Source organism: Chroicocephalus ridibundus, chromosome 2 (genome assembly GCF_963924245.1).
Source record: "Chroicocephalus ridibundus chromosome 2, bChrRid1.1, whole genome shotgun sequence".
Classification (NCBI taxonomy): domain Eukaryota; kingdom Metazoa; phylum Chordata; class Aves; order Charadriiformes; family Laridae; genus Chroicocephalus; species Chroicocephalus ridibundus.
Genome location: NC_086285.1, coordinates 168,428,586 through 168,441,277, shown reverse-complemented (window position 1 = coordinate 168,441,277; position 12,692 = coordinate 168,428,586). Strand labels below are relative to the sequence as shown.

The window sequence follows — 12,692 nt, the reverse complement described above, 5'->3', positions numbered from 1 at the left end:
ATACCACTGGAAACTTGCCTCCAAGTAGACTTTGGGCCACTCAGCACACGCCTATGGGACCAGCCCTTCCACCACTTGGCCGACCACCTCACTGCCCACTTACGCACCACATAATTCCTTGGCTTTCTCTAAGAGCATGCTAAAGGAGAAAGTGTCAAAGCCTTTATTAAAAAGTCCAGGTAAACACCAGCCTTTTCCACAAAGCGACTCAGTTCATTAGTCAGCCTTAAGAGCCCCTTCGTAACTTCTGCTGACAACTCCTCATCACCTGCTTCTCCTAACTGGGCTTGGCACTGCTTTCCAGGACAATTTCCATCCATCACCTTCCACACGAGTGAGCTCAGCCTCACCAGCCTCTACTTTCCCAGGACTTTTCAAAGAAAGCAGGGGGATGAGCTCTCTTCCAGACACCACAAACTGCTCTGTGGCACCGCAACCTTCACACGATAATTGAGAGGGGCCTCCTGAGGACATCAGACAGCTCCCATGGCAATCGCGGCTACCACCTCTCAGGCCACAAAGACTTGCCTACACACAGTTGCAGCGAACTCCCTCCTACTTGAAAACACCTTCCTCAGCAACAAGCACTGCTCGCCTGACAAATATCCGCCAAAACACTCACCTTGGCTGAACTGGGGCAGGCCTTGCCATTCAGCCGCCCTTGGGCATGCATCCACCACAACCAGGGCCTCAGCTCTGCAGCCACGTGCTGCGTGCTTGCCTCCAACTCTCCTCAACAAGCTCCACATTCTCTTTCTTCCCATCACACACTATGCAGAGAAAGGGCCTCACCCCTCAGCGCTCGCCCCAAGTAAACACCCCAAAGGCCCTGGCCCACCAGCCCCCCCTGCATGATGATCCCGCTCCCCCTCTCTCTCTCGCCATGCTCTTTGGCTCACCAGAAACTCACCTGCCTTCACGAGGTGAACCCCATCAAGCACTGTGTCACTCCAGAGCCCAGTCTGCAAACGTGCCAACACCAGCAAAGGGCAGCATTATGGAGGGACAACACCATCTCTGGGAGCCTGGCAGGCCTCCCGACAGCACAGGGCTTGGAACCAGGGCTGCCAGGACAACGTCCTCCGCTCACAAACAGCCGTCCTCTGCCTGCTGGAACTGCCACCACCAGGGATGGCCCCAGGGGGTCACAACCCAAACAGGCAGCCTGCTTTCTCCCACCTACAACCTTAAAAGCCAGAGGGGCACCAAGACACCCACAGAGCGCACCCAATGGAAAAACAAAATAACACCCCCCAAAAAGCTGTATTTAATAAATACTTCAACAAACCCTTCACTTCTTTCCCATGCTGCCAGGTGCCAGGGACACCCATGCAGGGTCTGCTTTCATGCCCCACCTTGCTGTGGTCTCCAGACTAATCTCCTGTCAGTTCCTGTGACACCATATTCCCTCACAGTGGGGTCCCATGGCCGCCCACACAGGGTCCCGTGTCCCCGTTCCCCCTTGCTGCCAGGACCCTGGAAACCCATGCAGGGTGCCCAAGTCACCACTCCTCTTGCTGTGGGGTCCTCAGCTGAACCATCTCGAGGTCCCTGCTGCACTGGCTTCCTGGCCACATGGTACCCATTCCACCTACATGGGAGTCCCCAGGCCACCATCTCACCTTGCTATGGAGTCCCCAGCTGACCTCTTGGGGGGCTTCCCCAGGCCACCACCTCCTCTTCACTGCAGGGTCTCACACTGAGTCATGCAGCTGTTTCCTGGACCACCATCCTCCCTGCTGCAGTGTCCCTGGAATACCTGTGCAGGGGACTACAAGTCACCATCCCTCTGCTCTGATGTCACACAGGAAGCCCATTGTGTGAGGTCACCATTCTCCTCACTCTGGTGTCCCTGAGGCACAGCACGGGGCACCAAGGACCAGGTGCAGGAACAAGCCTGTGACCCTGCTCTGCTGTGAAGCTGGGGCTCCTCCAGGTCTGCACAGCCAAGGAGTTGGTGGGGTGGGCATGTTCTCTTGTGCCACCCTCCCACCTCTGTGCCTCCCAGTTTGGGCTCTCAAACACAGATCTTTGGGCAACAAAAATCTTTGGGTCTCCCCAGTCTGCTTATCACCAAGGCCACTCACTCTTCCTTCTTCTTCGTTGTTCTCATTTTTCACTTTCTGTAAGTGAAAAATAACAGGCTCCTGCAAAACAGGTGAGCTCTGGGCTGAGACGGGAGCTCGCAGTCTCCAGGGCTCTTGGCAGCACTGAAATATTCATCAAAAGTAAATTAAGAGAACGTCTCCAGAGCAGCTGGAATCCAGAGTGCCAGAGAGCTCTGTGCACAGCTGGAGTCGGCCTTGTTTCAAAGACGAAGCTTTTGCCTAGGAACAAAGCCCTTCTTTAATTCAAAACCACACATCACCTGCCTCAGAGCTGGGCAAGGAGAGGGGGAATGGGTTTGGATCTGTTTGGCCTTTTTATCCTGTGATTTAGTGTAAATAGCGCATCTACCCTGCAGACATGCTTCATTGGCCTGTAGGGGCTTACTTCAGCTCATCGTAAAGTAATGTCTAATCAATAGAAAACAAACTCAAGTAATACTTGCTGTTATGAGTGATAGTTGTTCACCCTGGAGTTCAGCCAGCTTGACATTGTCCCTGCCCATGGCACTGGGCTTGGAACTAGATGATCCTTAAGGTCCCTTCCAACCCAAACCATTCTATGATTCTATGATTCTATGACATCAACGCTTGGACCGAAATGGGTGCAGGATCTCAGCTCCCCGCAGCCGTTCAACGTGCCTGAGCAGCCAGGCCCGGAGGGATGTCTGCTTCATGCTTCAGAGGATGTCTCAGCCCAAACTTGCTCCAGATCTGCTCATTTTGAGCACAGTCAGCTCAGACAGGTTCAAGGAAGCACTGGGAGGAGGTTCATTGCCCTCTGTCCAGGGCATGGATGGACCAGCACATGCCTCTCTCCCATCCACCCTGGGGAATCAAGGGGCCAGGTCCCTTTGGTTGCCCCCTGCCCAACTCTCTGCACCTCACCCCTAGGAGACCCCAAGCCAGGCACGCAGCTGGAGTGATGTGCTGGAGGACACCTCTCCCAGTGTCTGGCTCCCCCGATGGGACTCTCAGCCACCCAGCCAGGACCCTGCTCTCAGGGCAGCCCCAAACCCCATTGTGGAGCAGTCGCAGCCATGCGTGGCCTTTTCCCTTGTCTCCCTCCTGCGAGAGGACTGGACTTGGCAGGGCCAAACGCAAAGTGATAATGCCAAGGACGTTACTGCGCAGCAGCTCCTCCTGATCCCATGAACAGGAGTCTGCATCCCAGACATCCCAGGAGTCTGCAAGAAGTCCATTTCGTTCCTCTCCCACCCCAAGTGAGAAATTTTGCATTCGAACTGCTCCTGGTTCATATTTGATTTGCTAAGAAACCTCCCATCATTAGCAAGAGCAAGGGGGTCTAGGAAAAGCAGTGGCCATCAGTCCCGTTCCCATCCCAGCCTTCCCCCTCTGCGGCTCTGCAAGACTGTCTCATGCTTTGGGACAACTGTTCATTGCCAAGGGGCTGAACCCCTTGGTGAGGAGCAATCCCGAACCCCTATGGAAGCTGATGGGAGCTGGGCGGCTTGGGCCAAGATGGACTTCAGCCAGCCGAAATCACACATGGAGGGAGATACTGGCTGTACTGTAGGACATGACCTGGAAAGGGGCTCACTGCCGGTGTAGTGTCCACCAAAAAGCATGAAAAAGAGCCACAAAACTGAAATCCAAGGGGAAGAGGGAAGTTTAGAGGTGGTGTGCCTCACCTGGCCTCTTGGAGCTTGGCGGCAGCCATGCAGCATCATCACGAGCCAGCTTCCACGCTGGAATGGGCTGCATCCAGGTAGCTCATATCCGTCTTCCACATTTTCCTGGGAGAAATGGGGAGGGCAAAGCAGGGAGTGGGGCTGGAGGACGAAACCGAGCCAGTTCGAGAGAAAGAGGTCACCCACAAGGAAGCTTCATTATGGAAACAACGCGTCAGATGAAGCAGTGGTTCTCCGACGGCGATGGGATCTGCCCAAGCCACCCAAGCTTTATCCTGCCTGCTGCAAGGTCCTGGGCTGTCCTCTGGTTGGTGTCACGCAGGAGACCTGCCCTGTTGAGCTAATGGTTCTCCTCCAGGCTTTCATCCTGAACTCACAAGATCTTGCTAGATAATATCAGAAGCCTGGGTGATATTTCATTAAGAAGAGAGTCCTGCTCCATCCCATGCGGTCACTGCAAGTTTACACCTCTCCCCTGTGATCTTCCCTCATGCCCTAACATTGCTTTGGTAATTACCTCCAGAATTACCATATTTAAATCCAGCACTGTGGTTATTCAGCTGCTGCCACAGCAGCTCTGGCTGCGCCGCTGTCTCCCAGTGATTCCTTGGCTGAAACAGGGGTTACCCTTAATTATTCTCCAAAGCTTGCGGGATGCAGCAGGGAGCTCTTATCCTCCCACCACCACCTGGAATATCTTCCTTGGCCTTTCGCATTTCCCTAGTTCATCTGATGGATGCCCCATCATTGGAAGTCTTCAAGGCCAGGCTGGACAGGGCTTTGAGCAACCGGATCTAGATGAAGATGTCCCTGGTTGGACTAGATGGTCCTATGAAAGGTCCTTTTGAATCCAAACCATTCTATTGTACCATTTTACCATGCAGTGAGCTGGAAGAGTGGATGCAGCTGGATGTAGGGTGGTTGCGATTCATCCCCCTGCCTCAAGCCGGTGCAGGTGGAGTGGGACATGCGGGAAACATCAACATGACCTTTCTTCTTGACAAACCTTGTGTCCTGGTTTGAGTGTCACAGAAATAATTTTTCTTCTAATGCTTGGGAAAACCGCACTTTTAGAAGACTCCAGTGTCTGAATTTGTGAAAATATTTACTTTATCGCCAGCTCTGGTGTACGAGTTTCAAGGTCTCGGTGTTTTTGAGCTCACCAGGTGCAGGGATGAGGAGCGGCGAGACCCAAGTTGCCACCAGGATTATTTCACACCACGAATGACACATTCAATAGAAATTAGGAAGTTTGCTGAGGAGTTTCTCTCTCTCTCTCCCTTGATGGCTGTGATCCTGAGAACTCCTTGCCCCGGTGCTGGAGCCCGGAGCCCTGAGCCCTTCCCTTCCTCCCGAAGCCGCAGTGTCCGGCATTTGCTGTGGGAGCGCACAGCTTCCTACTGGTAGAACTGGCCGAGTATAATCCCTGTATATTTTATACTGGTATTGGGATCAATATTGGCTCTTTAGTGTCATTGATGTTAATTATTTAGTCTTATCCTATTAAATCTGTTTATATTTCAACCCTGGGGTTGCCTTGTTTTTCCCCGATTCCCCTTCCCGGGTGGGGAGGGGTCGTCGAGTGATAGAATAATTGTCTAAATGACAATAAATCGTTGTGGGTTTCCCAAACCGTAACACAGGGCATCCTGCATCGTGGAGGGGGAGGGAATAGCACCAGGCCTGGAGTCACTGGTGGGAGAGGGATTTTGGAGATGGGAAAGCCCCGGGAGGGATGAGGAGATGCTGGGACTCACCCAGCTGGGAGGGGGGCCATGGGACACGGCTGGTCACACAAGCACAAGGTGACGCCTTTTGTCATGCTGGGGGGAGAAAACTGACCCATTCCCTCAGGAAAGGGATCCCCAAGGATTCAGCTTTTCCTCAGACTTTCCCAAAGCAAACGGGCACATTCCTCTTCCAGGTCTCGCCCAGAAGAAAGGAGGAGGGAGAAAAGGAGTGGAAAAGCCATGATGTCCTACTACTTCTTCGACGTGGGGGCTGTATCTCTTTTGGGGGGGAAAAGCAGGAATTCCTGGATGGGTCTCCCTTATCCCACTCTTCACCGTTTGAATTTAGAGCAGCACAAGCCTTTGCCTCAGAAAGTCCCGAAGGAAAAGACAGCTGGGAGAAGGGGGATGTCTTGGAAACCCCTGCTCATTTTTAATCTGGGTTTAAGTGCGTTTAATGATGACGAAGCCTTTTCTCCACAAAATCCCTTTTGACCAGCCCTTTTTGTCTGGGAGGAGGGGAGGCAACCTGCACCCCCTTCCCCCGCACCGCTGTGTGGAGGTGTGCAAGCGCCCGGCCTCGCCCCGGCCCCCCACCACGGGCGATGGTGCCGGTGTCCACACGGTGCTGTGGCAGCTCCCAGTGCCGTTAAACCCCGGGGCGCGGACTCCATTTCCCGAGGAGCCGAGCGGCTGCCCCCAAGATGGCGGCGGAGAGGCCGGAAGCGGGGCCGGGCCGAGCCGAGCCGAGCCGAGCCGGACCAGGCCGAATCTAGCCGAATCCAGCCGAGCCCTGCTGAGCCGAACCGAGCCGATCGGAGCCGAATCCAGCCGAGCCCCGCCGAGCCGAGCCGAGTCCAGCCGAGCCCAGCCGGGCCGAACCGAGCCGATCGGAGCCGAGCCCAGCCGAGCCCTGACGAACGGAGCCGATCGGAGCCGAGCCCAGCCGAGCCCTGACGAACGGAGCCGATCGGAGCCGAGCCCAGCCGAGCCCCGTTGAGGGGTGAGACGGGACCCCCCCCGCCACATAGGGGAGCGTTTGCGGGGGCGCCCCCACCCCCGCCCCCGCAACGGGGGTGGCTGGGGGGAGCGCAGTGGGGAGGGGGTCCCCAAAGTGGGGCACAGTGGGGAGGGGAGAGCCCGGGGTGGGGGGCGGGATGAGGGGGGGGGCGCGGTGAGAGGCTTCGGGGTGGACTAAGGCGGACGTGGCGGGAGGGGGGGCCGGGGTGTGTGGGGGAGATTTGGGGTGCAGAGCTGGGATCTGGGGGGCAGATGGGGGGGTCAGGCCTGGGTGCGGAGGTGGGGTTCGGGGCGCAGGAGGAGATGTGGGGTGCAGAGCTTGGGGTGCGGGGGGAGGTTTGGGGTGCAGACGTGGGATTTGGGGGTGCGGGGGAGGCGTGGGGTGCCGACCCGGGGTTTGGGGTGCAGGTCTGGGTGGGGACGTGGGATTTGGGGCGCAGGAGGAGACGTGGGGTGCAGACCTGGGGTTTAGAGGAGATTTGGGATGCAGAGCTGGGGTACAGACATGGGATTTGGGGTGCAGGAGGAGGCGTGGGGTGCAGAACTGGAGTGTAGGGGGAGATTTGGGGTGCAGACCTGGGTGCAGATATGGGATTTGGGGTGCAGATGTGGGATTTGGGGTGCGGGGGGGGGCATGGGGTGCCGACCCGGGGTCTGGGGTGCAGGTCGGGGCACAGATGTGGGACTTGGGGTGCAGGAGGAGATCTGGGGCGCAGAGCTGGGGTGCAGGGGAACATTTGGGGTGCAGGAGAGGTGTGGGGTGCAGACCTGGGTGCAGATCCGGTGTTTGGGGTGCAGACCTGGGTACAGACCTGGGATTTGGGGTGCAGGGGAGGTGTGGGGTGCAGGCCTTGGTGAGGTTGTGGGATTTGGGGTGCAGACCCCGGGTTCAGGGTGCGGGAGGAGATCTGGGGTACGGACCTGGGGGTGCAGAGGGATATTTGGGGTGCAGACCTGGGTGAGGACATGGAATTTGGGGTGGGGGGAAACATGAGTGCAGACCTGGGGTTTGGGGTTCAGGGGGAGATCTGGAGTGCGGAGCTGGGGTGCAGATGTGGGAAATTTAGGGTGCCCAGCTGGGACTCGGGGTGCAGGGGAGGTGTGGGGGTCAGGCCTGGGTGCAGATTTAGGATTTGGGGTGCAGGAGGAGATATGGGGTGCAGATGTGGGAAATGCAGGGTGCCCGGCTGGGACTTGGGGTGGAGGGGAGATGTGGGGTGCAGACCTGGGTGTAGACCCAGGATTTGGGGTGCACACCTAGAGTTTGGGGTGCAGACGTGGGATTTGAGGTGCAGGGCAGGAGTGGGGTGCAGACCTGGGTGCAGACCTGGGGACTCGGGGTGCAGGAGGAGATCGGGGGTGCAGAGCTGGGGTGCAGGAGGAGATTTGGGGTACAGACCAGGGACTTGGGGTGCAGGGGAGGTGTGGGGGCTGACCCGGGGTTTGGGGTGCTGGTGGAGATCTGGGGTACAGACCTGGGGTGCAGAGGGATGTTTGGGGTGCAGACCTGGGTGAGGACATGGGATTTGGGGTGCAGGGGCGATGTGGGGTGCAGACGTGGGTTTTGCAGTGCAGGAGGAGAGCTGGGGTGCAGAGCTGGGGTGCAGACATGGGAAATTTAGGGTGCCCAGCTGGGACTCGGGGTGCAGGAGGAGCTCGGGGGTGCAGAGCTGGGATGCAGGGGGAGATTTGGGGTACAGACCAAGGCCTCAGGGTGCAGGGGAGGTGTGGGGTGCAGACCTGGGGTGTGGGGTGCAGACCTGGGTGAAGACATGGAATTTGGGGTGCAGAGGAGACCTGGGGTGCAGACCTGGGGTTTAGGGTGCAGGGGGAGATTTGGGGTGCAGATGTGGGATCTGGGGTGCAGGAGGAGATCTGGGGTGCAGACCTGGGTGCAGGGGAAGATGTGGGGTGCAGATGTGGGGTGCAGGGGGGAATTTGGGGTGCAGCCCAGGGACTCGAGGGCAGCCTGGGGTGCAGGTTGAGCCTCCTTTTCTGTGCCGCGTGGCAGGATCCGGCCCCAGCCCAGGTGCTGCCTGCGCATGGGGAGCCCACAGGCCAGTTTCATTAATTAGCAACTACAGCTGACGAGTTTCTGCTGCCCTGGCCCAGCCACGTCACTGCCAGACACGCCGCTTCTGCTTTCCTTTTCGCTTTTGCTGGCAGAAATGGGTAAAAGCCCCCCCAAAAAATGGTCCCACGGGGCTGGCGTGTGGCTGATGCTTGTGGGCACCCGTGGCAGGGTAGGGGGGAGCTTGGTGATCATTGCGGGGTGCACCCCGAGGTGACCCCCAGCTTATATCACCACCCCCACAACTCCCGGCAGGGTTTTGGCCATGACGGAGGCGACGGGGCCTGTGGCCAAGCGCATCCTGGTGACGGGTGGCAGCGGCTTGGTGGGGAGAGCCATCGAGAAGGTGGTGGCCGATGGAGAGGGGCGGCCAGACGAGAAGTGGATCTTCGTGTCCTCCAGAGACGCCAACTTGACGTGAGTTGACCACGGGGGGGTTTTTTGGCTTGGAACCGCCCCCCCCACCCCGATCTGCTCCCTCGATGCCGCTGAACCCCAAAATTTCCCATCCCAGGAATGCCGCCGAGACCAAAGCCCTGTTCGAAGAGCACAAGCCCACCCATGTCATCCACCTGGCCGCCATGGTCGGGGGCCTCTTCAAAAACATCCGCTACAACCTGGATTTTTGGGTGAGCACCTGGGGAACGGGTGATATCAGGATCCCTGTGGATGCTGCAACCATCTGCCCTCCCCGAGCTGTGACATGGGGATGTGGCTTGCTCTGCTCCTGGGGCCAAACCAGAGCTCCTCTGGTGTCTGGAGTTATTACCCACAGGGTGCAGGGTTTTGGGGGAGGGGTCCCCACCCCACAGATCTGAGAAACCTCTCCATCGCCAGAGGAGAAACGTTCATATCAACGACAATGTCCTGCACACGGCCTACGAGACGGGGGTGCAGAAGGTGGTCTCCTGCCTCTCCACCTGCATCTTCCCCGACAAGACGACGTACCCCATCGATGAGAGCATGGTGAGCATCTCCAGCCCCATGCCCAACCCTGGGGGGGTGTCCTCACTCTGCTTAACTCTCTGCTCCCTTGCCCCTAGATTCACAACGGGCCACCACATAGCTCCAACTTTGGCTACTCCTACGCCAAGAGGATGATCGACATCCAGAATAGGTGTGATGGGGGGGATACAGGAGAGTCCTTGCGAGCACCCCCCGGTTATCAGGGCAAGGGGAATCTTCTGGGGCCCCCAGGAATTAAACGGAGCTGAGGAGACACCTGGGCTCAGCAGATGGAGATGCTGCTGGCTGGGGTCCTCTGGGGACAGCTCTGTGCTGGGTGGGTGGGTGACCACGGCTGGTTGATAACCCACCTCCCTGGCTCTCACCCAGGGGCTACTTCGAGCAGCACGGCTGCCGCTTCACTGCCGTCATCCCCACCAACGTCTTCGGGCCGCACGACAACTTCAACATCGAGGATGGCCACGTCCTGCCAGGGCTCATCCACAAGGTCTACCTGGCCAAACGTGAGCATGGCAGAATTCTTATGGATCTTTTGGGGAAGGGCTGGTTGGTGGTTTTTTTCACCCCCTGCCTGCTCCATGAGCTGATCTGCAGCTGGGGTGGGTGGAGGTGGCTCTGATACTCATGGACATGCTCTCCTTTCTCCTGTAGAGACTGGCTCCGCTCTGACCGTCTGGGGCACGGGCAAGCCCAGGAGACAGTTCATCTACTCCCTGGTACGCATAGCCTTGGGGGGCACTTGCCTCCCGCGGCTTGGGGAGGGCAGGGTATGGGGCTGGGGGTGCCGGTGCCTGGACCTCAGCAGGGTCTGAGCCCACCTGGGTTGTCCTGGGCAGCGTTGGCCATCCTCAGGGTTGGGTTCCCTCTCACTGGGAGGGCTGGGGGACAGCAGCCACCCCCCAAGAGCCATCTGCCCCTCCGCAGGACCTGGCCCGGCTCTTCCTTTGGGTCTTGCGGGAATACGATGAGGTGGAACCCATCATTTTGTCAGGTAAGCCCCTGCTGCCCCTCCCCGCCCCCCCCGCCAACTCCTCCACCAGCCCCTTTTCAAGGGGATGGGGGAACAACCCTGATCATGTCCTTCTCCGCAGTGGGAGAAGAAGATGAAGTCTCCATCAGGGAGGCAGCAGAGGCGATCGTGGAGGCCATGGACTTCAGGGGAGAGCTTGTTGTATCCTTCTCTGCAGGCTGGCCCGCCACTTGCTGCTGCAGCATTTCCACCAGCAACCATAGGGCTCCAGGGGAGATGCTGTGGTCCAGAGCATCCCTCTGGCTGCCCCACGCAGGACATGCTGGGGCAGAGCAAGACCTGGTTTTCCCCTCTTTGGTTTTCCTTAATCCCTCTCGCCCCAGTTTGACACCACCAAAGCGGACGGGCAGTTCAAGAAGACGGCCAGTAACGCCAAGCTACGGCGCTACCTGCCCAGCTTCCAGTTCACACCTTTCAAGCAAGGTGAGATGGAGGACTCCACAGAACACAGAGGTCCTACCCACTGCTATTAGCCTTGGTGGCATCAGGGTGGTCCATCCTTTCAGGACCTAAAGGGGGCTCATAAGAAAGATGGGGACAGACATTTTAGCAGGGCCTGTGGTGATAGAACAAGGGGTGATGGCCTTAAACTAAGAGAGGGAAGATTCAGACTAGATCTAAGGAAAAAAGGTTTTACGCTGAGGGTGGTGAGACCCTGGCACAGGTTGCTCAGAGAGGTGGGAGATGCCCCATCCCTGGAAACATTCCAGGTCAGGTTGGACGGGGCTCTGAGCAACCTGATCTAGTTGAAGATGTCCCTGCTTATTGTAGGAGAGGTTGGACTAGATGACCTTTAAAGGTCCCTTCCAACCCAAACTGGTTGATGAGAAGCTCCAACATGAGCTGGTAATGCGCACTCACAGCCCAGAGGACCAACTGTATGCTGGGCTGCATCAAAAGAAGCGTGGCCAACACATTGAGGGAGGGGATTCTGCCCCTCTGCTCTGCTCTGGTGAGACCCCTCCTGGAGTACTGTGACCAGCTTTGGAGTCCTCAACACAAGAAGGACATGGAGCTGTTGGAGCGGGTCTGGAGGAGGCCACAAAGATGATCAGAGGGTTGGAGCCCCTCTGCTGTGAGGACAGGCTGAGAGAGTTGGGGTTGTTCAGCCTGGAGAAGAGAAAGCTCTAGGGACCCCTTATAGCAGCTTTCCAGTATCTGAAAGGTGCCTACGAGAAAGCTGGAGAGGGACTTTTTACAAGGGCATGTAGGGATAGGATGAGGGGTCATGGCTTCCATCTGGAAGAGGGTAGATTTAGATGAGATATTAGGAAGAAATTTTTCACTCTGAGGGTGGTGAGCTTCTGGCCCAGGTTGCCCAGAGAAGCTGTGGATGCCCCATCCCTGGAGGTGTTTAAGACCAGGTTGGATGGGGCTTGGAGCAACCTGGTCTAGTGGGAGGTGTCCCTGCCCAGGGCAGGGGCGTTGGAACAAGATGATCTTTAAGGTCCCTTCCAACCCAAACCATTCCATGAAACTATTCTACGATTCTATAAACAGACCACATTCCCAATCCCAAAACCCATCCCATCTTCTCCCTCCCCAGCCGTGAAGGAGACCTGTGCCTGGTTCAGTGCCAACTACACCAACGCCAGGAAGTGACGGGACAACGCGGCAGCGGGACTGGCATCATCCTCTTCATCTCAGGGTTGTCCTTTGCTGGGGCAGAGGACGGGGCTGGGGGAGTGACGGTGAGATTTCCAAAGTAAAAGTGGGCCAGAGCCCAGTGAGCAGCCCCCACATTCCTGCCTGTTGCTGGGAATGGGCACGGGACGCCCAGGGCAGGGGGAAAGGAAGGTTGGGACACCCCAAAGGTGCTGGGACACCAGACCAGCTGGTAGCCACCAACTGGAGCCACCACCACCCCCTTGGCCATGTGCGAAAAGCTGTAACGGGCTACACTGCTAATTACCTGTAATTAGGCTATAATAAAGGGAAGGTAATCGGGGTTCCTCTGGCGCAGGAATGGCAGCCGGGCATTTGCTGCTGCTTTTGGCACATTGGGATGGTCCCGAAGACCCCAACAAAGTCCCAGCATCAGGATGGAGCAGGGTGGGGGACTAGAATGGGGAAGGCTCTAGCTGTAAATATGGCATTTATTAAATTATACACAAAAAG

General features: G+C 57.4%; 1 protein-coding gene across 6 annotated transcripts; it reads left to right on the top strand.

Annotated features, from left to right (window-relative positions):
* Positions 1-5,991: 5,991 nt before the first annotated feature.
* On the top strand, positions 5,992-12,628 carry GFUS (GDP-L-fucose synthase). Of its 6 annotated transcripts, none has more exons than XM_063327673.1 (11): positions 5,992-6,490; positions 8,834-8,995; positions 9,093-9,207; positions 9,416-9,544; positions 9,622-9,695; positions 9,914-10,047; positions 10,196-10,260; positions 10,397-10,535; positions 10,636-10,715; positions 10,898-10,997; positions 12,121-12,569. In XM_063327673.1, the coding sequence occupies exons 2-11, from the start codon at positions 8,844-8,846 to the stop codon at positions 12,174-12,176; spliced, it is 1,044 nt and encodes a 347-aa protein (XP_063183743.1). In that variant the 5' UTR covers positions 5,992-6,490; positions 8,834-8,843; the 3' UTR covers positions 12,177-12,569. The 6 variants fall into 6 exon arrangements, 5 of the variants coding, with proteins under 5 accessions (XP_063183743.1, XP_063183745.1, XP_063183746.1 ...); XM_063327675.1 differs by having other exon boundaries at positions 10,469-10,535; positions 12,121-12,551; XM_063327674.1 differs by lacking the exon at positions 5,992-6,490 and adding an exon at positions 8,461-8,679 and having other exon boundaries at positions 12,121-12,628.
* Positions 12,629-12,692: the final 64 nt, after the last annotated feature.

Coding starts and splice junctions, on each gene's coding strand:
- GFUS (XM_063327674.1), top strand. CDS start 8,844: ATGACGGAGGCGACGGGGCCTGTGGCCAAGCGCATCCTGGTGACGGGT. Junction 10,261..10,396: donor GACAGTTCATCTACTCCCTG/GTACGCATAGCC, acceptor GGCCATCCTCAG/GGTTGGGTTCCCTCTCACTG. Junction 10,998..12,120: donor GTTCACACCTTTCAAGCAAG/GTGAGATGGAGG, acceptor CTCCCTCCCCAG/CCGTGAAGGAGACCTGTGCC.